A 23,621-nucleotide genomic window follows, 5' to 3' on the forward strand; every position below is an offset into this window, starting at 1 on the left:
TAAGGATAATCCCGAATAAACAGGAATTCATAGTTAGCTCAAGATTAAGTTGAGTTCCCTAGGTCGTCGCTTTGAAATAGTCTCTTAAATAGTAAACAAAGTTATAAAGCAAGAGTGGCTTGTTTCTTGGTCCGATCTTACACAAACTCATTGCATAGGACGCCCACACTCGCATGTCTCCACATGAGCGATTTAGGATCACATCGTTAGTACTAAATACAAAACGGACAACATCTAATAGTGTTACCAGAATAAGGTACCCAATCTTATTTGTGTACTATAGACCGTTTTGGCTATTTAATTAAACTTGATCCATTTGTATGTCTCCACATAAAGTATAAGCATTCACGTAATAGCCAAGAATCTTAGTTTATTGGATTTAGACTTTTACAAGTGCAAGTTACATATTCAATAATATATTTATTGAATAAAACTCAATAACATTTTTATTTCAAATAGAATATATTTAAATTTACAAACGGTAAGTTTTAGGACATACAACCTAGCATTCACTAATTAATATATCTAAAAACATGAAATATAACTATTTAACTAGCCTATTTCCAAACATGAAATATACCTATTAATTTCATCCAATTTTTTGTTTTCAATTCCCTACCAATTAACCCTAAACATGGTGAAGGGAAATACTTGTCCACGATAAGGCCACAACAATCTTCGTTTCCAAACACGTTCCAATTTCCCCATCTGCGTCTCTCTGTTTGGCTGTGTTTGCCCAAAGCATCCGTACACTCAACTTGCCTGCAGAAGAAGCTTTTTGCAGATCTCGAAACTCCCTCTTCTTTGAACTGACTAGCCGGAGCTCTATCGGCCATGGGTGTCCCAGCCTTCTACCGGTGGCTCGCCGACCGGTACCCGAGGTCGATCGCCGATGTGGTCGAGGAAGAGCCAGTCAATGGCCCTAGCGGTGTCCTTCTGCCGATCGACGTCTCCAAGCCCAACCCTAATGGAATGGAGTTTGACAACTTGTATTTGGATATGAATGGCATAATTCATCCGTGCTTTCATCCTGAAGGCAAGGTATTCAATTTTTGTCCTCCTTTACATTGGCTTCAGTTTCGAGATTGTAATGGAATTGGTTTAGAAGGGGAAATGAGCTTTATCTTTACATTATATGGCTTAGTTTGAGCTTCTTCCGGTGTATATGTGTTTGGCTTGTCTTAGAGTAGAGCAGTATTGACAGAATAGTGGAGAGCTTAGTGGGTTTTGCGAAATTTGACTGTTAAGAAGGAGAATTCTGTATCTTAAGTTCTAGCTTGTGGTCGTTGGCGTGGGAACTTGTCTAATGCGGAAACTGGATTAGCATATATTGTTGTTTTTGGCGTTGGTTATTTCACAGAGCGAAGTAAATTTGATTTAGAAATGAAAATTTGCCAGTGTCGATCAAAATGCTGTTTAAAATATAATCTGGTTGTGTTTGAGACACAAGAACGATGGCATGGTTTCTTCTCGAAATGAAATTTGAAGTTACGCTTCTACTTTTGCTTTCCGAAAAATTATAAGACAGTAAGAACTGTGATTGTTTTGATTTGGCCTATTATGAATGCATTGCTGACAAGTGACGCTAGAATTGGCCTCCATCTTTGATTTATTTTCAATAAGAACTGCTGAAATTGGTTGCTGTTGATTTGTGCTTAATTTATATGTGCAGCCTCCACCCACTACTTATGATGCTGTATTTAAATCCATTTTTGATTACATTGACCATCTCTTCTCATTGGTTCGCCCAAGAAAGGTTCTTTACATGGCAATTGGTATGAAGTATTTTAGGTTCTTGGAGCACTTTTGTTCTCTTTATGGGAGGTCTATTTATAAATTTAGAATTTGGCAGATGGTGTTGCACCTAGAGCTAAAATGAACCAGCAACGTTCTCGACGTTTCAGAGCTGCAAAAGATGCTGCTGAGGCCGTGAGACTGTTTATATGCCATTTATCATCATTTATATTTATGATCAATGAAAGAATTTTAATTACTTTTCGCTCACGTGTTAGGAAGCTGAAGAAGAAAGATTAAGAAAAGCGTTTGAAGCCGACGGGCAAACCTTATTGCCTAAGGAGAAGCCTGAAACATGTGATTCTAACGTTATCACCCCTGGAACTCAATTTATGGGAGTGCTCTCAGTAGCACTTCAGTATTATGCGCAATCAAGATTAAATCACAACCCAGGGTGGAGGTTTACGAAGGTACGACTGGAACAATTTTGTTCTTCTCATTCTTTTATCTTCAATTGGCTTAAAGATTGGATAATTCCTTATTGGTGGAGTAATCCTTTCTGTATCTTCCACCTTTTATACTTCTGGCTTTCAGGATACTTTGTCTCTCTATGTTTATTTATGGGGATGCATTGGATGGTTATTTGAAGGTTATTCTATCTGATTCAAATGTTCCTGGTGAGGGAGAACACAAAATTATGCAATACATTCGCCTACAACGCGATTTACCTGGTTTCGATCCTAACACTCGACATTGTCTGTACGGTCTGGTGAGTGTTGTCCATCTTAGCTTTTCATAGTTTCCTTTTCTTAATTCTTCTTGGCTGCACGCACAGAAAGAGTTATTGCATTATAATTCCTGGACTCTTTATTTTTGAACTAAACTATTTTTGTGTATTAATTCCAGGATGCAGATCTGATTATGCTTAGTCTAGCAACACACGAGGTTCACTTTTCAATCTTAAGAGAGGTCAGTTGGCTGTCTTATGAGTGCTTATGTATTTCTAACTTCTAGCTGATCTCCTGCTTCAAATTGATCGATTACTGAATATACACATTAGTTGTGCAGGTAATAATGCTACCTGGGCAACAAGAAAAATGTTACAATTGTGGCAAAGTTGGTCATTTAGCAGCTGAGTGTCGTGGAAAGTCTGATGGACCAGAAGATTGTAATGCAGCCGATGAAACTCCGATTCATAAGAAGAAATATCAGGTGGGAGAATATGTTATCTTGTTTTCAAAGGTTCAACGCACCTTATATAGTATGTTCTACTGTATCCTGACATGATGTATTCCGTATGCAGTTTCTCAACATTTGGGTTTTACGAGAATACTTGCAGTATGAATTGGACATTCCCAATCCACCTTTTGAGATTAATTTCGAGCGGATAGTGGATGATTTTGTGTTTTTGTGTTTCTTTGTTGGCAATGACTTTCTTCCACATATGCCGACCTTGGAGATAAGAGAGGTAAGGGCATCTAACTATTTTCTAGAAGCATACTGTTATTTCGTTGTTTCCAAAATGGCTAAAGGCACATATTCAGTGATTTGAGTGCGCTTTAAAGTCGTATTTGCTGCCTCTTTTCCATAATTTTATCTTTAACGACAGTATCATGACAGACGTACTTTTCTGGTTCAGGGTGCTATTAATTTACTGATGCACATATATAGAAAGGAGTTTCCTGCTATTGGTGGTTATCTTACTGATGCGGGTGAGGTAATGGTCTATTCTTATTTCTTGCAAACTTGTTCATCGTTGCAGACATATTTTTCTCTGGAAATGGATTTCATCTGAACTCACTGCCTGAACATATCTCTACCCTTTTTCTTCTTCTTTAAAACCTTGTCGCTTACTTTATGTGTGAACCATGTGCATTTCGAGAGCCAAAGTTCAAATCTGTTATGCAGCTCAGTGGAACTGAAAAGTAGCTTCTCTAATTTTTTCCCCTCATTTTATTAATTTTGTAAAGTGCCATTGTGTTGGGTCGAAATAATTTACCATCTCCTCATCTATTGTTTATATGATGATCAACAAGGAGAGTGTTTTGTCACATTCCTGCATTTGTTTGTTTATAGTTTCCCCTTCTTGAGGCTTCGGGATTAGATTACTATCTCCTTGCCAAATCTGGTTATTCTTTTTTGCATTTATGATATGCTATATATCTATTTTCAAAAAGAAAAAAATCTTAGAAAACAGGCAAATTTCATTTTGCTTGCTCTTTATTCTGTGAGTGAGGCATCTATGATATTCCATGCATGCAAATTGGTTGTTAAGGGTTATGCATCGTGAAATTATTTCCTGTTATTTCCTCACTTTCTTCTCTCTTGTGAAATATTTTTGTGTGCTTGACCGTGTGTAAGTTAATGAAGTTCTATTCTGATCAATCTTCCGTTTCTGTTTTCTGTGAACTGACTAGGTTTTGTTAGATAAAGTGGAGCATTTTATCCAAGCTGTAGCTGTACATGAAGACCAAATCTTTCAGAAAAGAGCCCGGATTCAGCAGGTCTATGGCCATCTCTTGTTCTGCGTGCTATAATTTCAAAGCATTTTAAATCTTATCTACTATTTGTTATACTTTGTTTCGTTAGTGCTTTGCTCTGACCCATGCTTGTCCTATACCGATGAAAACTGAACCTATAAAAAAAATGTAGCAAACGATAAGTTTGTTTCCTTTAAATTTGTGGTTCAATAATTATAATGATGACTACCTATAGTTATAATATCTTCTCAAGTTTGCAGCATTGGCCTCGTTTCATTTCATCAATGAAAAGCCTCGTTTCTGTTTAAAAAAAAAAATATCTTCTCAAGTTTGCATCAAACAGAGAGCACTTATGGATTGATTGGTTTGGATGTAGAGATTTTTGGAGTTTGGAAAGAGGGCAGTAGGGTTTGTAAAGGAAACCAGGGTAATAATAGAGTCTACCTTACAGAATACACATTGTTTTTATATGGATCATTTGGTCATTGAAAATTTAAGAAGGAAGGTACAAAAAGGATGGAGAGAAGAAACATACATATATTGGACTAACATAACTTACAAACTCATCCCTTGGTTTACTCACTGCATAACCTTCTGGTTGTATGATGCTTGTAATGATGTCTAATGTATTCTATTTGTATGATCTTTGCGATTATCTTCCACTTGACTCCTTCAAGTTATAGTATGGTTTGAATTCAATTAATTGATCTCCTACATTCTTTGAAAGATTCTCACATCCCTCAGAAAGCGTAGTTTTAAGGATATGAACACGCTATTCCTAGATTATACATTAAAGTAGCTTTAAATAAAACCTACACTATTTCTGAAATGTTCTTATCTAAAGAAACAAAAAAGAAATGTATACTATTTCTCAAGGATTTACAAAATTTCTTATGTATAAATAATATTAAATTCAGTAAAATATTTTTTTGAAATATAATGAATAAAGTCATTTATCAATTAAATGTCAAAAAAGAAATATGAAGAATAAATATTATAATTAATTAATTTATTTGTGATTTTGTAGCAAACTTATAAAAAAATTTGAATACCCAATAATGCATTTTAATTTGTTTCTAATAGCAAAGACTTGATCTGCATTTTTTTGTACCTTATTGGTTCAATGCATTTGGATACTCGGTGGTGTTTCAATAGTGACAAATTTTGTTGCTATCTACCTCTTGTTCATCGTAATCATCTATTTTTTTCTACTTCAAGAACACTTTTGCAATCAACCAGACCAGACTAGCATCCTTCTCTTTCTTAAACATGCCCGTCAATGGAAGTATATATGAGAATGTAGGTGTGCATGTCATTAGGCATTACATAAACAAGAACTTTTCCTTTTCTTTCTTTCGTTCTCCTTTTTTTTTTGGAAATGTTACATTGCATCTTTTGTATCCTCGTGAAGATTTGCATTGTAAGGTAATAATGTCATGTCTTCGTCTGCCATATGTGTATATCTTTCCATACTCTGATCTTTAGCCTTTAGCTATTCATATCTTCAATACTATAATGATGTCCATGGACGTAAAAATTCTGATATAACATGCTGGTCAACAGGCACAGGAGAATAATGAAGAAATGAGAGGTAGAGCTCGGAGAGAGAATGGACCTGCACCCCCACCTCTGACAATTGACAAGGTCTAAAGCAGAACTTTTATTTCTCAATAGTTTTGTATGTACGATAACAGATAGCAGGGATCTATTTGGTCATACTAACTCATTATATCTATCTTTCTTGAAAAAACTAATGTGTAAATTATGTATAAGATGCAAGGTATGTTTTTTACAGGAATATATTAAGAAATTTTAAGAACTAATCCTGTGGATGTTTGTTGTGTTTGATCATCTGCTATTGCTTGTACCAAGAGCTGATTATTTCTTTAAAATCCCTCTAGACTGTAGTATAAAAGTTGGATCGACTAAACCAGGGGTCAGCATGCACTCATTCCAATGATTAAAATATGGACATCAATTCTATCCACTTAGCATTGTGTGTGAGAGAGTGGAAGAGAGAGAGAGACGGAAATTTATGTCTCATGAATGGAAAGGATGAACAATTCCTCCCTTTTGATAGATTTTTTTTTCCTTTTGAATTGGAAGACTTACATGTAATCTCATGGTGATGGGATTTTTGAAATGTGTACATTTTGATGGACGTCTAAATATGGGTCTTGTATTCTTTGCCATTTCCTTTGTTCCAGATCAAGTTAGGGGAGCCTGGATACAAGGAGAGGTATTATGCCGAGAAGTTCAATGCTAGCCCAGAAAACATTGCTGAAATAAAACAAGATGTGGTAAGTCAATTGCTCGTGCTTGCTTCACTAATATAATAATAATGATCATTATTGTTTGTCTATTTTCTGGAGGATGTACTTCTTAGTGGTTCTCACCCTCTTCAAAGTTTAAACTCTACACATCTTTTAATTCTTGCTATTCTCCTACCTATTTAGTGCGGGGAAGAGTATGATTGAGTATTCTCCAACCACACATCCTCCCAGAACTTTAAAGTTAAACCATGGATTACCTGAGGACTCCCGAATAATGTTTTATGTAGATAGTTTATGTTCTATATTTATCATATTAATTTAGAGTTAGCATTTGATTTATTTTTCCAGGATCATACTGTCGATAAGTTTATCCCAAGTGTTGTACATTAGTGGTGAAAGACTTTTAGATTCAACCAAGGTCCAAAAGGTGATGGGTTTGCTGAACCTCGTTGGACACCTTACATGGAATATTCCAGATAGTTCTAATTTTGCTAGCTTCTTATTAGACTATGAATGATTTATTATCATCTAATAATTTCAAGCGATGAATTTCATGGAAATAAAATTAAAGAAGTTGATGTGATTTCTAGGACTAAGATGAGTGGTAAGTTAATAGTGCTGAATGTCAAATTTGAAAAAGCCGGAAAAAAAATTTGAAGTTGCAGAATGCAATATAGCATGGAAATGAGAAATTGGGTTAATAATTTATAGTTTAGCAATAGATAAATGCATTGCTGAATTCATGTTTTACTGTTTCCTTTTTGGTGATTTATATTTTGGAAAACCTGTTTTGGGTCTTAAGGAAATATCTCACGACTAATTTATAGTTGTAGATTTACTTGGCCTCTATTACCCCAATCCTCTTGTCATGAGTTTGTATAAAATATTTAATTTGGCTTCTGTGTGCTTCCATGTTGTGCGCTTGTTAGATTGGGAGCTTGCAATGCTTTTAATTCATCAACAATTGGCAGATATTATTTGAATTGGATGCTGAGAATTTTTCGTTATCAAATAGCATTAATAATTACCTTAAACAAATCCCCCTCAAGTAGTTCTGATGAACAGAAGTAGCTGATGGGTTTATTTTTTGTGCAGGTCCTGAAGTATGTGGAGGGTTTATGTTGGGTCTGTCGATATTACTATTCAGGGGTTTGCTCTTGGCAATGGTAACCTTCACTTGCTTATTATAACAAATGGGTGCATTCTTCAGCGAACCATTTCTTCTTTTGATTTTAAAGTTGTCCATTAATTTTCCGTGGATATGCATGCAATGTCTTAGGTCTTGATTTGTTTTTTGAGTCTTGATTGAAAATCACCATTGAATTAAAAACAAGGGCCAATAAGCTGTTTGGTATCCGTGTATTTTGGCATGGCAATGGGCAGTGCTCACGTTGTTGATGTTTCAACTGAAACTTGCTTTTTTGGTTCAGGTATTATCCTTATCATTATTCACCTTTTGCCTCTGACCTTAAAAACTTGGCTGATTTGGAGATAACCTTTTTCATCGGAGAGCCATTTAAGCCTTTTGATCAACTGATGGGAACTCTACCAGCTGCAAGGTTCTATCCTAATTTATCTGTCATTTATCTTGCTAGTCTATTTAAAGTTTATATAGCTAAATAAAGATGAAATTATATCTGACTTTTGTTAACGAGAAGTGAAAAACACTTTCCATTGAAAGCATAAAAAGTTCAATGGCTAAGCCAACAAAAGAATAATGTTGGATTTTTTTTTCCCCTGTTGGCGCTAAGTAAAAAAGTAAAGCAGAATACTTTCTTTATTTGAGTACACTTATCAGAAGCCAAAACCGAACTAAAGCCTGACTGATCCTTGTATGATTTTGTCTCAAAATATTCTCTATTTTCTTTTCAGCATGTCCTCCTCTTACATTGCCTCGTTTAGCTTATCCACTTTCTTGATTTTTATGCATCATGCTAATTGCTTTTATCGATACAGTTCAACTGCTCTTCCTGAGAAATACAGGAACTTGATGACTGATCCGTCATCGCCTATCCTTGAATTTTATCCTTCAGGTAATCACTTTTTTAACAAAAATTTAATTTTTAATAAAAATATCATCTTTGATTAAGGGAAAAAAAATGAAAGAATACAAGCATACAAAAAATTAAGCTCACAAAAGGGAATGCGATAAAAGAAAAATGCTCCAACCATGGAAGATAGAGCTCAAGGAATAGTAACAAAAAATCTTCATAATCGAGCTCCAAAAATGAAATATGAAATCTAATGGTGTTTGTTTTCACTTGGTCACTATTTGTTTTGTTTTCTTGTAATTTTTCTTTTTTCCTCAAATGGTGTTTTCTTTTTGGGTGTGTAGACTTTGAGATTGACATGAATGGAAAGCGTTTCCAGTGGCAGGTACTGCTTTTTTTTTCTTTTCCCCAATGAGCTAGAAGCTTATTTATTTTTTTAAAAGAATATTCTGAAGTGTTATCTTTTCAAGAATCTCTTTTGATGTTTGTTAAATTGATGGAAGCCACTGAATCTTCTTCCCTTGTGAAATTCAGGGTGTTGCCAAATTACCTTTCATTGACGAGAGAAAGTTGCTTGCTCAAACTAGGAGACTTGAAAGCTCTTTGACGGTATGAAAGAACGAGTTATGTACTTTTAGCTTTTGAGTCGCTTCTATTCCTTTACTCTTATCAAACCGTATTTTGATTTAGTCTGTACTCTGTGAAGAAGGTGAAATTACTTTCTTGTGTAGTCAATCGAGTTTCAATGCTGAGATTATTAATTTGCAAATTTGGTACATTATGCAGGATGAAGAGAAGAATCGGAATAGTGTGATGCTTGATTTGCTTTATACACATTGTGCCCATCCATTATCTGCACAGATTTTCTCTTATTACCAAGTTGCTAGTCAACTACCTCCACATGCAAGAACTTGTTGGGTGATTGATACAAACGCCAGGTAAGTTTAGTTTCATCACGAGTGCCGTCCATCTTTCTGGATGATGAAGCCCTGTTTGCCAACATTTCAGATAGTTGGTGGATCGGGAATCTAACCCAGCGAAGCATTTTCATTCAAATTCCTGATAATTTGTCCCCCTGTATGTGCTTACCTTGCTGCTCGATCCTTCTGTTGTGTTCATCTTACAGTGGTGGGATGAATGGATACCTGTGGTTGTGTGAAAGAAATGTAATCCGTAATGTTGTTCCATCACCGATCAACGGTTTGCCAGACATCCAATGTAATCAAGTCCTGTAAGTCTTTCTTTAATTTGGTAAACCTGAGACACACAGGCCTCTCTCTCTCTCTCTCTCTCTCTCTCTCTTTCTCTTTCTCATCTCTCACTCACATTTTATTTTTAACTGTAGAAATGTTACATATCTTAATCCCCAGAAGCATAAACATATCCCTGAACCTCCGAAGGGAGCAATCATCCCGAAAAAGGTGCGTTAGATATGAGTCCTAAGTCCCATCGAATTTCCTTTCAGTAATAATGTCTCTGAAACAGATGTGAAAAAACTACAGTAGTTCATTTATGCATTGCCATTGTGCAAGGATTTTTTTCATTAGCATAATTCTAGTTTAGGATGCCCGCATGATGACTTTTTCGATGATCATTCCTTTCCTTGCCATTATATTAGCTAAAAGTATTTGAAATTTGCCTATAGCTTGATGTTTTGTTGTATTTGCAGGTTCTAAGTTCCTTGGATATCAAACCGTTCCCTACATTATGGCACGAAGACAATAATTCCCGGCGCTATCATGGCAGAGAACGGTAGTGTACCTAAATTTGCCTCATCTTTACTGTATGAAAGTTAACCGTACAAAATTTTAAGTTCATTGAATAGATTTTGGAAAATCCATATGGAATTGTTTTCAAGCTTGTTGACACAATTATACATAGTTTTAATGACATAGAATTTATGGATGTCAACCTTTTTGATAGGTTGTATTTTTACCGAATGCACCTCTTTTTCAGGCCCCAAGTACCTGGAGCTATTGCAGGCCCTCTATTGGGAGAAGCAGCTCATCGTCTTGTCAAAAACACACTCAATATCAAACCTAATGGCTCATCATCGGGATTATTTGAACAACCCTATTCTCGCAATTTCCCAGGACTGCCTATGTTCTCTCGTCCACGACAAGTTGGATCTCCAGGTTATGAAACAGGGTATGGTGAAGATCCAAATTATATCTACGGCCACTATAGTAATTACCAGAGTGCATCAGGTAGACCAAGATATTCCCACTCTTCAAATGGTATGCCAGGTGACAGGCAAAGTTCCCGAGGAAATGATAGGGTACCGCAACAGGAACGATACAATGTGAGGACTGGAATGTCTGCTTTGACGATCGAAGAGAGTGTAAGGAATCGATCTCCTGATGTTTTAACTCGTGGCCCTCCTCCCGTGATGTTGCCAAAGATGCTGAAGGTTGGAAACTCAGCAAATCAACAGAATTTTTCCCAGGCTACTGACGCTCTTCCTTCACCACCACACAAATGGATTAATAGAGCGCCAAGTGCAAGCTTAATATATACAAGACAACAAGAAAGTTTTCTGGGAGGGGTCAACGAGAAACAATCGAAACAAGTGTATCTAGCAAAGAGTCCAGCATCCCAGAGCGGGTCAGGTTCAGGAAGCAGGCAGTAACTGTAGTTTGTTCGGTTCTTGTTGTTGGCTGTTATTTAAGTTACCATAATGTGAAAAAAAGCACCTGCAGCATTCCTCAAGTTGTACCTAACATGGATTTCAGTGAGGCAAACCCTAATACAGGTGCTCCGGGGCAAGTCATGCGAGCTGATCATTCATTTGGTGGAATCTCGTCTTGCATTCTCATCATGAAAGTGACTTTATTTTTTAGCGACCGGGTGCGACATTTAAAGATGGAACTATTTGCATGCATGAACAGATTCAAGCCAAAACAATGGGTAAGATCATTTGATGAATTTTGTGCATATTGTACCAATGAATCATTTCATACTGTAGTGCACCTACAAGTCTTACCTCTAGAAATTTCCCACCTTTGTTTGGGGTTTTGAAGAGGAATTGTAGAGTAGACATGTTTGATTATAGTGGATCTCATAGCACAGAAGATACGTGTAGTTAGTTACTAGGTTGTATTTGTACCTTTCCCCCCCTTTTCCCCTCCTGAGAAAGAAAAGAAAAACTAAACATGACCAAAGAGACAAGGATTCGACATGTTTATACCTTGACCATATTCTATTTTCGTGCTTATTGAAACTATTTTTGATTGATGCCCGTTTTAAGACATTCTAAAGCCTGTAAAGCTGCATGTATCAAGTGTTACATGTTACTCTTCTAGTAAAAGTACCAGATGCTTTTCGATGCTCGTGTTTTCCAAGTTACTCAACTTCTCATTACACTCTTTGGCTCAAATCCTTTTAGTTTTAACTTGAGGGAGCATGGGTTCAGTTGGTATTGACGTTTTCATTGCATGCCATCAGCCAGGAAGTTCTTGACGCCACACATTGTCAGTTGTCAGTTTTTTGTGTCGTGAGTTGAGATATGTTCAAGTCGGCTCAAATTTTAATATATATATATATATATATATATATAAAAGAACAAAAACTCTGGACGGAAGAAAGAAAAATGACTCAAGGAAGTAAAATCATGCATTTAAAAACTATTTTCACGTTATTGTGATATCTCATTAAGGGGAAAAGGAAATTAAACATCCCAAAACATGGCATTTGTTATAATAAATACAAAATCAAAGTGGGTGTCAGCCAATATAATGGTAAGTTTTTCCCAAATTTTGGTGGTTAGCAAACTCTAGAAGTCATTTTTTTTACCTGACGAGATAGAAAATGTCTCATTTCTCGCGGTTGATTACATTTGGCGAATTCATTGACTTCACCAGGATCAAGAAGATTGAGAGTGAAGTTTATATATAATTCAACAGTATGCTTTGTTTTTGTTTTGTCTAACACAAAAAATTCAGTGAGAATTTGGAGTCCACCAAACAAGATACACAAACTCCTATATAATTTATTCAATCCACCTGAAATTCCACAATTTTATGCATTAGAGTTTGCAAGTACACATGTAACAAAATGAGAAAAAGAAATACAATTATCAAAATCATTTGCCATGTGTCAATTTCATCCTTAAACCTTAAATTGTCTATTACAATTGTTAGACTTCGAATCATACTAATCTTTAGTCTCTACAATATTCTTTCAAAATAATAATAATAATAATAATAACTCTCTACAATAAACACGTTTTTACTAGTTATAGCAAGTATATCTGATTCCACATGCTAGCAATTACTATTTACTCATAATATTAGTGTATTACCTAATCGACACCATCACCAATCTACTTAATCTCTCAAACTCTAGTTCCAACTTTAAAGTATCTTCGAGTGATTTTTTAAGCTAACCACAAAAGATTAAAGAGTATAATTCATAATCAGTCAACTTAAACATAACTCAATTAGTTAAGACATATATCCTTGATTGAGAGATCACATGTTCTTGTCACTTCCATGTTGTTGAACTCTAAACAAAGAGAGAAAAACTAAAGTCCCGCTTGGTAACCAATTGGTTGTTGGTTTTTAGTTTTTAAAAATTAAGGCTATAAACACTCATCCCACCTCTAAATTCCTTACTTTGTAATATATATTTTTTTATCTATATTTTCAAAAACCAAATCAAAATTTGAAAAGTAAACAAAGTTTTTAAAAACTTACTTTTGGTTTTAGAATTTTCCTAAGATTTCAACTATTTTACTTCAAAGAGATAGAATAGGTTTAATTCTCAAAATACCAAAACAAAAAAGGAAATAGTTACGAAACTAGACCCAAATAATTCAAAGGATTCTATCGTTTTTAAAGTCAAAACTAAGACTTCATTTAATAACTATTTTATTTTTTATTTTTTTTAATATGAAGGGTTAAATTTCTTTGTTTTATTGTTCACTTTCTACCCTGTTTCAAAAATCAAGCTTTTTAAGTTTTTGAGGAAAAGTAGAGTAATTTTTATTTTGATTAAGAATTCAAATGGGTATATACACACACATTATTCTTGAAATAAATAATGAAAAAATCAGGGTCTGTTACCTGATTGATCATCCATCATCCATCATTGCAAGAAATAGCCAGAAAGGAAGAGAGCAAAGAAGAAGAACAAGCTTCCATATATAAGCACAGCTTTCTGGCCAGAAGTCAAAGTGTTCCCTCCAAGTCCATACTGCTGATTCTGAGCAAACCCAGCAATCTCCACACTCTTACTCTCAAAGAAGCTCTTCGCCGCCCCACACGTCGGGCACCGCCAATCCTCCGGCAGCTGCTCAAACGGCAGTCCCGGCGCTATGGGATACGTTGGATCCCCGACCGCCTCATCGAACTTATGCCCACATGACCTGCACTCATATATCCCTGTGTTCAGCACTGCAAATTTCTCCTCCAGCCGCCGCTTATCAAACTTCTCCTCCTCATCCACCGCCACAACCGGCGGCGGCGATGGCGTATTTGGGTCATCAGAAGTGGGTTTATCTTCCTTAGAGACGTCGATAGAGTTAAGGGTAAAAATGGAGTTGGGTCTCGCCGCCGCCGATCTCTGCAACGGCGGAACGGCAGGGACGGTGGCGGCAGCGGCAGAGGCGGAGGCGGGGGGTTTGAAGTTGAATCTGGGAATTGGAAGGGAAGGTTGGGAGAGATGGAAAGAGAGAGTGGGTCTTGCAGAGGAATAAGCAGCCATTGATGGAGGTGGAGAGTGTCAAGGAATTGGAATCTGAGAGGGATTTTGTCTTTAGGGTTTTGATTTTTGTGTGTGATTGAAGGAGAAGGGGAATTCAAAAGGAAGAAGAAGAATCAGAAGGATCCATGGAATGGGGAAGGGTATATGCTGGTTTTTGTTTCTGTGTGGGAGGAGGAGGAGGTGGAGGATAAGGTGGGGTGGGGAAGGAGATGCGACTGGGAGTCTGTTCAATTGGGCTTTCTTTTTGGGCTTTACTTTTACTCATCTTCTTGGAAACCCAAAATATGAATCAATTTGAATGGCAGTTAGTCAAGATTTTTGTGTATGGTTACAAAAAAAATCTTTATAAAAGAATTCTGAGATAGTCTCATCAAATTATAGCTCAATGGATAAGATATTAATCATCGGTTAACGATTTAATCTCCATCTCATGATTATTTAATAAAAAAAGAAAGAAACAAAGATACATGTATATTCCTACTATTCAATCGTGAGAAATATAAGAGCTCTTTTTGAATGTAAGGTAGTAGGATTTTTTAAATGTGTTTTTCTAGATATGGTTGGAATTAGTTTGATCATAAAATAAGAAAAGAGATCTCAAGTGTTTCTAAAAAATAGAAAAAATAAAAAAAGAAGGGAAAAAGGAAAAAAAAAAGGAAAAAAGAAAAAAATCAAAGAGGCCTATACTAAAATAACAAAATTGCTAATTCCACTAAAATTTATCTAACGAATATGTTATAGTAGTATTATGTTAAATTTTGTCTTAAGTACGATAAGTGCGATAATGGAGGACTGAACCTCAATCTCTATAGGAAAAACCATGCCAATTACCAAACTCACTTTGAGATGATAAAAACATTTTCTAGAACAAATTAAAGAACACTAACTCATTTTGTTTGGGTATAAAACCAAATGTATCAATAGCATCTTTGGAATGACTTTAAATACTTAACAAAATATTTTCAAGTGTAATTTCTTTTTGTCATTCCAAATAAACTGGAGAGTGTTTGCTCACAAGTCTAGCTTGTGCAACCAAGTTAAAAAACCAAATCTATATTTAGTATGTGATTTTACTTAATTCAAACTATTATTTATTAATTCTATTGTCCATCTCTTCTATTTTAATGAAAAATTTGTTCAAACTGCATGTCAGAATTGCCGTACATTCTAAGTATGAACAAACTAATAACCTACAAGAGCTAATATAATCTTAGAATCATAAAATTCATATTTCATATTAAACTAGTTTCTTCGTAATCAATTTGAGTATAACTCAACTAGTAATCAAGATATTATATACTATCTTAACATGGAAAACTCAATTGCCCACCCTCTCATCAATCAAGATTTATGAATAGGATCTCTCTGTCATAATTTTAAGTTTGAAGCTGTCCAAAAATATAAAAACTAAAGTAGAGAGAAAATGATACACCAATCACAGACAAAGAAGTTGGAATGATACAATGAGAGGAAAAAAATACAACAAACATTGTATACATTTCAATTAGTAGGTTTTTTAGCGGTTAAATTTTCTATAGAATTTCTCTGTCCATTTTCAACCGAAAAAGGGAAAACAAAACAAAACAATAATCAAACACTTGTAAGATACCTAACCATTTGTGACCAATAATATAGGGATTGTTCATATCCTTAAATTCTCTCCCAAAATTCCCCATGCAATTCACAAAATAAGAAAGAGAGATGGAGAAATTTATTACCTCTTAAATCGAGCGAAAGACTAGGTCAAGATTCTTCTTCCTGCAAATTGCAAACAAACAAGAACAAATTTACTCAGACGGAAGCAGATTAAACAAAAAGTTTGGAGCAAATTAATTATGACATGGCCACTTTCTGGTTGGATTTTTTCTTCTTCTTCTTCTTCCTCCATGGAAGAAGATCAGAATATCCAACTCTCTGATTCTGATGAACATGAAACGGATCTTAAAAATGACGACGATGAATACCAGGCCGATTCTTACCGAGAAGATGCACAGAACAATGAACAAAACGCCACCGTTTCGGACGAGACAGACGCTGCAGATTTACATCAATCTAAAACCAACAGTTTTTCTCCGATCGAAGATCACATTCCAACCGCCATCGCTATCCCTGCTAATGCTACTAACAATGTTGTCACCGTTGCCATTCCGGCACGACGGAGAACCACTGTCTGGACCAATGAAGATGAAATCAAGCTCTTGCGCGGTTTTCTTGAATACACATTGGAGAATCGAATCTCCGGTCACCGCCTCCAGCAACAAGACGCCGCCGCGTTCTATCGTAAAATAAAGCCGAAAATTCAACTATGTTGCGACAAAAATCAATTAATCGATAAGCTCCGGAGATTGAAAAGGAAGTATAATATCACTTCGAGCAAGATCGATTGCGGCGAGAAACCGGCCTTCAAAAGCGTCCACGAGCGATTAACTTTCGACATTTCGAGAAAAATTTGGGGCAGAAATTCGGGGAAAAAACAAACATCGGCAGAGGATAGCATTCTAGACGAAGTGCTTGCGGACATTAATCCTAATTTCACTGAAACAAAGGTGAAAACAGAAAACGTCGAAGACGAATACGAAGAGCGAGACGATCTTCATCAATCGATAAAACGGCGTCGCACGGCGTTTCTCTCCGGCGAAGCGAGCAATTCGAACGAGATTCCGGTGAGGCCGAATAGTATACTTAACGATATCGGAAAAATTTCAGGATTGGTTGAGGAAGTGGCGAAGGGCTGCTTGACGCCGTTTTTCAAGGAGTTGATGAGTAACGGATGGCCGCCGGTTGGCCTGGCCAGAAGGATAACGAATTTGAGCGGAGGAGAGGAGGCGGAGGAGCGGTGGCGGAAGCAGCATGCGATGGAAATGGAGGTTTATTTGAAGAGATTGGAATTGGTACGGGAAGAAATTAGGATTGCATTGAAGGAGTTGAGATCAAAGGAAGAAGAGAGTGAAAATAAGCTTCAGAATGATAATTAACAAATATTTAAATTAGATTTTTTTTTTTTCTAATATAGTTATAAGTTCAAACTTTAATTTTAATTGTCAAGTCTTCACACTTTGCACATCGAAAGAGAAAAAACGAACACTATAATGGGTTAATTTGAACCTAATTCAACTTCCAATTACCATTTCAAACTTTTGAAACAGCAATGGTTGAATTAAGGAAAAATAAACACTTGAAATATATAAGACTATTCATTTCTATTTCTTTATTAAATTATAAAAATCTCTGAAGTACCCTTATACTTTTAGAAAGAGTTCAAAAATACATCTGCCATTAGTTTTAGATGGAAACCGTTAAATTTTTGTTTAAAAAATCCTCTTTAATTTTTATAATGTTTAAAAAATAACCTTAACTTAATAAAAGTTCAAAAATATTTAACTGTTAGTATTTGAATAAAAATCGTTAATTTGTCGAGACAAAAATGACTTTAAAAATAAAAAATTAAAAAATGTTCCTAGTGATCAACTTGTTTAAAGTTTTCTTAAGTTCGAAAAGAACAAGTTTAGGGTAAATTATATAGATATCCTCATTTTACTTACATGTGTACTCTCATATTTTTCTTAATTTTTCAATTCTTAGCTTACACCAATTTTCTAAACAACCAAAATAAAAACCAAAGTTTTAAGTTAAAACATAAAATATAACAAAATCAAAATCTTCACTTGAAACATACTAAAACGATAAATAGTTAAATTAAAAAAGTATCAACCTAAATTGTATTGGTTCTTAGGAATTTAATATTTATTTTAATTCTTAGATAGGTTATCGAGCAAAAGAAGTTGTCAGGCGTTTCATATGCAATTCGGGCTTAATGGAGCAATTAGCAAGCAATAGGAGTAAAATGGTGAAATTGAGCAAGGAGGCACGACGTTGCTTAAATGCTATGACACTTGTGCCCTGTGTCATTCACAGCGACAGTCTGCTAAGCAAGCATTGCAGTGTTGCCCTGCGGCGCCACAACGCTTTCCATGTAATACGCGCGCATGAAGAGGCACTCCTTCCAATTTGCTCTCCAAGGCGCTTTGTGAGGGGGGTCTTCAACATCACAACATTTTGGTATGTTTTAGTTGTTGAGAAAATTGATGTAAGTTAAGAATTAGAAAATTAAGAGAAAAGGAATATTTTTTATTTTTTTTTAAAAAAAATTAAAGTCATTTTTATCACGATGAATTAACGGTTTTTGTTCAAATACTAACTATTTTGATATTTTTGAACTTTTATTAAGTTAAAGATATTTTTGAAACATTTTGAAAGTTCAAATGTATTTTTTACGATTTTCATCCAAAACTAACAACAAAGGTATTTTTTAAATTCTTTTTTAAAGTTTAAAGGTATTTTTGAAACTTTTAAAACTTCAGATGCATTTTTGGCATAAAGTATAAAGTTCAGGATATTTTTTATAATTTAACCAAAAAAAAAAAAACCTTAAGTTGTGATGACGATTGAAAATAATTTATAACATACCGGTATAGTTGAAGTTGAAGTAGAATGGATCACAATTGTGTCTTATGGAAAAGAAAAAAAAATAAAAAATAAAAGAAAGAAAGAACGTAAATTACAATTGCTTAAACAATTGGATGTATTTTAATCATTTTTTTTTTAAAAAAAAAATTACAATGAAAGATTAGATTTAAGCTATGTTCGCTTTGATCATTAAGTAGGGCAAGCCAGGGGCTTCTCATCCTCGTCCTCGTGAGGAAAACCAATCTACATCAATGTCGAATCCGTCCTCGTCTTTATCTAATTTTTTATTTACTATTATTTTTATTGTACATTAAAACAAAAAAACAATACTTTTTAATCGGAGTCGAAACTTCTTCTTTTCTATATGAATTTCATTTTCTTAGTGAAATAAGAAATTTGCCTCGATTTGGTATGGAAAAAAAAATGAAGGGGTATAGTGTATATTTAGTCTCTCAGATTCAAAATGTTATACATTTAGTCCTTGAGTTTTGAGTTTAACTTCAATATAGTACCTAATTTTCAAAATATTATAATTTTATTCTTGACATTTGAGTTTTACTTCAATTAGGTCCTTATGTTTCAAGATTTACACTTTTAAACTCATTTATTCACTAAATACTCATTTTTCGTTTTTAATATTAATTTATGAATAAATTAAAAATAATTAAAAGAACTATAATTAATTAAGTTTCACTATTTTTATCACTTTTAAAATTTTATTTCATAATTATTTTTAATTAATTGATAGAAATTGATGTCAATGATTGAAAGTGATCATTTAATGAAAAATTAAAGTTAAAAATGTAAAATCTTGAAATCTAAGAAACAAATTGAAACGATCCAAATATCAAGAGTAAAATTTTATTATTTTGAAACTTATGAGCGTTTGTTTGATACAAATTTTTAACTTGGCAATGGAAATATCTAATTACAAGACATTTCATATTCCCATCCATAGAGGTTTTTCACAACCATCCAAATAGATGGGATTTCTCCATTTCCAATAGTTTTTTCTCTCTCTTTTAATTTTTATCTTTTAATTTTATTTGTTTTTCTTCTTTGTTGATATTGGTTGATTTATTTAATTTTTATAAACACGTTTAAATTAAATTTATAATTGATATATATAATTAATTTTATTAATAATAATACTAATATAATAATTTTTCTATTATTATGAATTAATATGAAAAAAACATAATCTTTTTGACAACAAAAATATAAGTAACCATAATTATATTTACTTAAATCTCTTTTTATTAATAATATATATTAACTATCATACATTATTTACTAAAATTATTGATTAGTCTTTAAAAAATATTAATTAATTAACTAATAATAAAATAAGTAAAAAAATTTCAATTAAATAATCTTGTATATATGTACTTCTAGTTTTAATCTATAGAGATTGTTATTTTTTTAAAATTAAAAACATTATTTGATGATTTAAAATCAATTATTTTATATCAATTTCTTTTGTATATATATAAGGCTTATAATTGACCTTAAACAATTAGTTAATTAACTCTTCAATAAACAAAATTACAAAATAAATAAATAAATAAATTACCAATATTTTTTTAATAAAAAATGATAAATGTGCAATCTAAAAAATTTAATTGATAATAAATATATTAAACTAGAGGGTGAGTGAGTAAATTTAGTTAAATTTTAATGGTCTAAAATTAATTTAATAATCTACAAAATATAAGACATTCCAGAATGACCCAATTCAAGAGGTTTCGTCTCTAAACAACCCGAAAATGAATTTAATCACTTCATTGTTTTGATCAGAAACGTAAAATCTCACGAAAACTCAAATCAAGCAAAACTCTCAAGCTCTCAAAATATTGGTGAAGAAGAAGAGAAGTAAAGCATGATGATAGGAAGAAAAACAAAAAGATTTTTGAATGATTCAGCCTTGGGACAGGTTTAAGGACTTAAATCGATGAAGAAGAGAAGTAAAAAGCATGTCTTAACTTAAATGGCTGCGCAAAAGGAGGTTTGGGCCTTAGGATAGGTAAACAAAACGTTTGTTTTCATTGATTTTTTAGAATTGAGAGTGAAGAACATTGAAATGAGATCATCCACCATACAAAAATCTCTTTTTAAATCAGAACCCCAACGTGAAACCAATTCACAAATTTCCAACAATCATTATTCATTTAAAGTTTGCTTACTGGTATATTATTTGTTATTCTTGATTCACACTACATAAAATCAAATCAACTTGTTTCAAAAAAATTAAACTAAAAAATACTGCTTCCACTCATCAAAACATAGGGTCAAATTGAGCAATCTATTTTTATCAGTACACTAAAGTTCTATGATGCAAAAAACTCCATGAGAAAAAATTGATAAAACTTTGGAATATCCCATCAATCAGTTTTCATAATCTACCAACGATAAGCCTCAAAAATTCTGTCCTCTGCAAAGAACAAAAGTTTTCATTTTCATATCACTAATCACCAACAACCAAACCACTGATTTAACATAATTTAATTTAGGAGTAAAAAGATAACTAAAAGAGACTCTACTAAAAGGAAAACACAATTCTGCAGATTATCCTTGGCGATAGGCACAAAATTCCAGCAATTTCATTTCTTCTTTCCTGCCTTGGCAGCATCCGAAGCCTTGGTCTATAAGAAGATATAAAAGAGTGGTGTAAATAATGATAATGTATAATATCCAAGTCAATCTATCATTTCAAATTCATTCATCAACTAGCCATAAATATACACTTACCTTCTTAACACCTCTGATTTTCTTCGCCCTATTCTTCCTTTCCTTCATTTGCTTTCTTGATTTTTCTACCTTGGTGTCGAGTCCATTCTGAGATAATAAAGTATAAGCATGTTTGAGTAATGTCATTCAATGGAAAGAATAACAAATTTTAAGAGATAGTAGATGTTTTGCTTAAAAGGAGATAATTACCCTGATTAGCCTGTATTTTGGCTCATACTTCTTTGCATTCTCTACAGAATCGTAGATCAAACCAAACCCAGTGGATTTTCCACCACCGAAGTGAGTTCTGAACTTGAAAACAAAGATAGCATTTGGGTCTTTCACATCATAGATTCTAGCTAGCTTCTCCTTCAGCTCAGCCTTAGAACAAGAAATAATACACAGATCATAATGAGCACCACAAACCAAAACAAGTCAAAATATTAGCAACATGAATGCCAAAACAGTTCTCTGATTCCATAAAAGTGACCGCAAAGAAAGAATTCACGATTTCAATAAAAATGGGCTAAATACAACACGAAGTTAAGGATCCTTGGGGAGAGGGATGGGGAAAGGAAAGTAACCAAAAAGATTGTTTGGATTCACGTGGTTTTCATTCATATTTTGAAAATGCCATATACACCAAAACATTCACAAAAAGTAAAATAACACAAATTAAGAAACAAAGATATACAGAAAGGCGTTACCTTTGAGACGTTGGGTCTGCCTGGGTGAAGAACATCAATGATCTGCATTAATCATAAAACAAAGAGATTATAAACAAATATAAATCAAATCCCTGATCAATCAAGGAGCACATATCGTTCACCCTAAAGTGATTTTCACGTCAGTTAGATATGCAACACTAGAAAACCTAAACTCAAGATCAAACTACACGCGAATCCACACCGAATCCACAAACTTACAAAGTCCAAACTCAAAACCCCATAAAGAAAAACTACACACGAATCCACAGCGAATCCACAAACTTGCGAAGTCCAAACTCGAAACCCTAAAAAGAAATTACAAGAAAAAAAACACGTACAGAGAAAAATAAAAAACGAAAAGGAACGTGGAAAGCAAAAACGAGGGACTCACGAATTGCTTTCTGGAGAGGAGCCTGTTGGTCATAAATTTCCTGGTCCGGATGGTGACTGCTTTGTCCGCCATTGCTGAAGACGCTCTGAAGAAGATGGAAGGCTTGGAGCTCGAAGAAGGCGAAGGCGAAGAGGAGCGGCTGGAGAGTCCTGAGTTGCAGCACAACCCTAGCTGGTTAATAAGGTTATTGGAAGGTGAGGTCTAGGGCCTTTTTCCATTGTTCTATTTGGGCCCAAAAGTTAATGGATCTTATTTTGGGCCCTATTTGGATCAATTTTATTTTTAAGGAAATTTGACCCTATGACATGTAATAATAAAATTATAAGAATTATGGCATCTCACGCCACATTCACGTGCAAGATTTTGGGAGTATATTTTAGGGATGTATGTGGGTTGTAAAACTTTTTAGATCAAATTTAATTATTCGAGTTGTAAATTTTTTTTAACTTAAATAACGAATCAACCCAATTCAACCATGAAATATATGGGTTGGATTGGATTTGTTCAAGTTATTTGTCATTTATTTAAAATTTTGCTCAATATAAATATGTAAAAATTAGATTTAATTATTTTCATATATTAATTAAGATTAACAACTCAATTTCAATTTATATAATGAAAATTTTCTTTTTGAAGTACTAAGAAGCTATTTGTAAGAATTGTTGGAGAATAAATTATTAAAAAAATAATGATATTAAATAAAACTAAAATCAATATATGAATAAATAATTGTATTATAAGTAGCAAAAAAATATTTTAGAGTTAATAATAAGTTTGGATTAATTTGAGGTATATTAGGTGAACCCATCAACCCAATCCACCCATCAAATTTTCATTTATTTCATGCACAAATTGGATTGGGTTGATCATTTTTTTCGATCATTGGGATTTTTGAACTCTCTAGAGTATACCAAAAATATCTTTCGAATGAGATCTCTAACTTAAAAGAATCTTAAATTTTAGATAAAATAATTAAAATTATATTAATTTTGGTTTTCGATTTTTCAAAGATATCATATCTATTTCTTTCCTTCTTTCTTTCTTTCTTTTTTTTTTTTTTTTTTCAAATTTACTTTTATATATAATGACCATTTTTACCATATCTATAGACTGCAACAATGGTGGAAACTGAGATGGAAGAAAGTCAG

The 23,621-nt window shown here is 33.8% G+C and overlaps 4 protein-coding genes across 6 annotated transcripts; 2 read left to right on the forward strand and 2 right to left on the reverse strand.

Moving 5' to 3' along the window:
• The first annotated feature begins 603 nt into the window (after positions 1–603).
• Positions 604–11,712, forward strand: XRN4 (exoribonuclease 4). 2 transcript variants are annotated; one of them, XM_039035267.2, is made up of 22 exons: positions 604–1,041; positions 1,673–1,775; positions 1,853–1,929; positions 2,013–2,204; positions 2,384–2,503; positions 2,641–2,703; positions 2,803–2,946; positions 3,038–3,202; positions 3,374–3,451; positions 4,152–4,238; positions 5,778–5,858; positions 6,422–6,514; positions 7,583–7,653; positions 7,918–8,046; positions 8,444–8,520; positions 8,823–8,863; positions 9,013–9,087; positions 9,265–9,416; positions 9,605–9,709; positions 9,824–9,899; positions 10,148–10,230; positions 10,435–11,712. In XM_039035267.2, exons 1-22 carry the CDS (start codon positions 835–837, stop codon positions 11,105–11,107), a joined length of 2,892 nt encoding a protein of 963 aa, XP_038891195.1. In that variant the 5' UTR covers positions 604–834; the 3' UTR covers positions 11,108–11,712. The 2 variants fall into 2 exon arrangements, with proteins under 2 accessions (XP_038891195.1, XP_038891197.1); XM_039035269.2 differs by having other exon boundaries at positions 681–1,041; positions 2,329–2,503.
• A 528-nt stretch (positions 11,713–12,240) lies between these two features.
• Positions 12,241–17,124, reverse strand: LOC120080568 (Rubredoxin-like superfamily protein). 2 transcript variants are annotated; one of them, XM_090314617.1, is made up of 4 exons: positions 16,161–17,124; positions 15,900–15,939; positions 13,542–14,446; positions 12,241–12,479 (listed from the first exon to the last, which is right to left on the reverse strand). In XM_090314617.1, exon 3 carries the CDS (start codon positions 14,179–14,181, stop codon positions 13,564–13,566), a length of 618 nt encoding a protein of 205 aa, XP_090170743.1. In that variant the 5' UTR covers positions 14,182–14,446; positions 15,900–15,939; positions 16,161–17,124; the 3' UTR covers positions 12,241–12,479; positions 13,542–13,563. The 2 variants fall into 2 exon arrangements, with proteins under 2 accessions (XP_090170743.1, XP_038891199.1); XM_039035271.2 differs by lacking the exons at positions 15,900–15,939; positions 16,161–17,124 and having other exon boundaries at positions 13,542–15,309.
• LOC120080567 (putative transcription factor At3g04930) lies at positions 16,017–17,156 on the forward strand. Its single transcript, XM_039035270.1, has one exon. It carries the CDS (start codon positions 16,017–16,019, stop codon positions 17,154–17,156), a length of 1,140 nt encoding a protein of 379 aa, XP_038891198.1.
• A 3,839-nt stretch (positions 17,157–20,995) lies between these two features.
• On the reverse strand, positions 20,996–22,682 carry LOC120079495 (Ribosomal protein S24e family protein). Its single transcript, XM_039033698.2, has 5 exons — positions 22,474–22,682; positions 22,083–22,124; positions 21,586–21,756; positions 21,397–21,483; positions 20,996–21,290 (listed from the first exon to the last, which is right to left on the reverse strand). Exons 1-5 carry the CDS (start codon positions 22,543–22,545, stop codon positions 21,249–21,251), a joined length of 414 nt encoding a protein of 137 aa, XP_038889626.1. The 5' UTR covers positions 22,546–22,682; the 3' UTR covers positions 20,996–21,248.
• Between the last annotated feature and the right edge of the window lie 939 nt (positions 22,683–23,621).

Source organism: Benincasa hispida, chromosome 6 (assembly GCF_027475165.1).
Source record: "Benincasa hispida cultivar pf3 chromosome 6, pf3_genome.v1.1, whole genome shotgun sequence".
NCBI lineage: Eukaryota > Viridiplantae > Streptophyta > Magnoliopsida > Cucurbitales > Cucurbitaceae > Benincasa > Benincasa hispida.

Coding starts and splice junctions, on each gene's coding strand:
- XRN4 (XM_039035267.2), top strand. CDS start 835: ATGGGTGTCCCAGCCTTCTACCGGTGGCTCGCCGACCGGTACCCGAGG. Junction 2,205..2,383: donor CAGGGTGGAGGTTTACGAAG/GTACGACTGGAA, acceptor GGTTATTTGAAG/GTTATTCTATCTGATTCAAA. Junction 4,239..5,777: donor AAAGAGCCCGGATTCAGCAG/GTCTATGGCCAT, acceptor GCTGGTCAACAG/GCACAGGAGAATAATGAAGA.
- LOC120080568 (XM_090314617.1), bottom strand. CDS start 14,181: ATGGCTGCTTATTCCTCTGCAAGACCCACTCTCTCTTTCCATCTCTCC.
- LOC120080567 (XM_039035270.1), top strand. CDS start 16,017: ATGACATGGCCACTTTCTGGTTGGATTTTTTCTTCTTCTTCTTCTTCC.
- LOC120079495 (XM_039033698.2), bottom strand. CDS start 22,545: ATGGCGGACAAAGCAGTCACCATCCGGACCAGGAAATTTATGACCAAC. Junction 21,757..22,082: donor GCAGACCCAACGTCTCAAAG/GTAACGCCTTTC, acceptor TCTTGTTCTAAG/GCTGAGCTGAAGGAGAAGCT. Junction 21,291..21,396: donor AAATCAGAGGTGTTAAGAAG/GTAAGTGTATAT, acceptor ATCTTCTTATAG/ACCAAGGCTTCGGATGCTGC.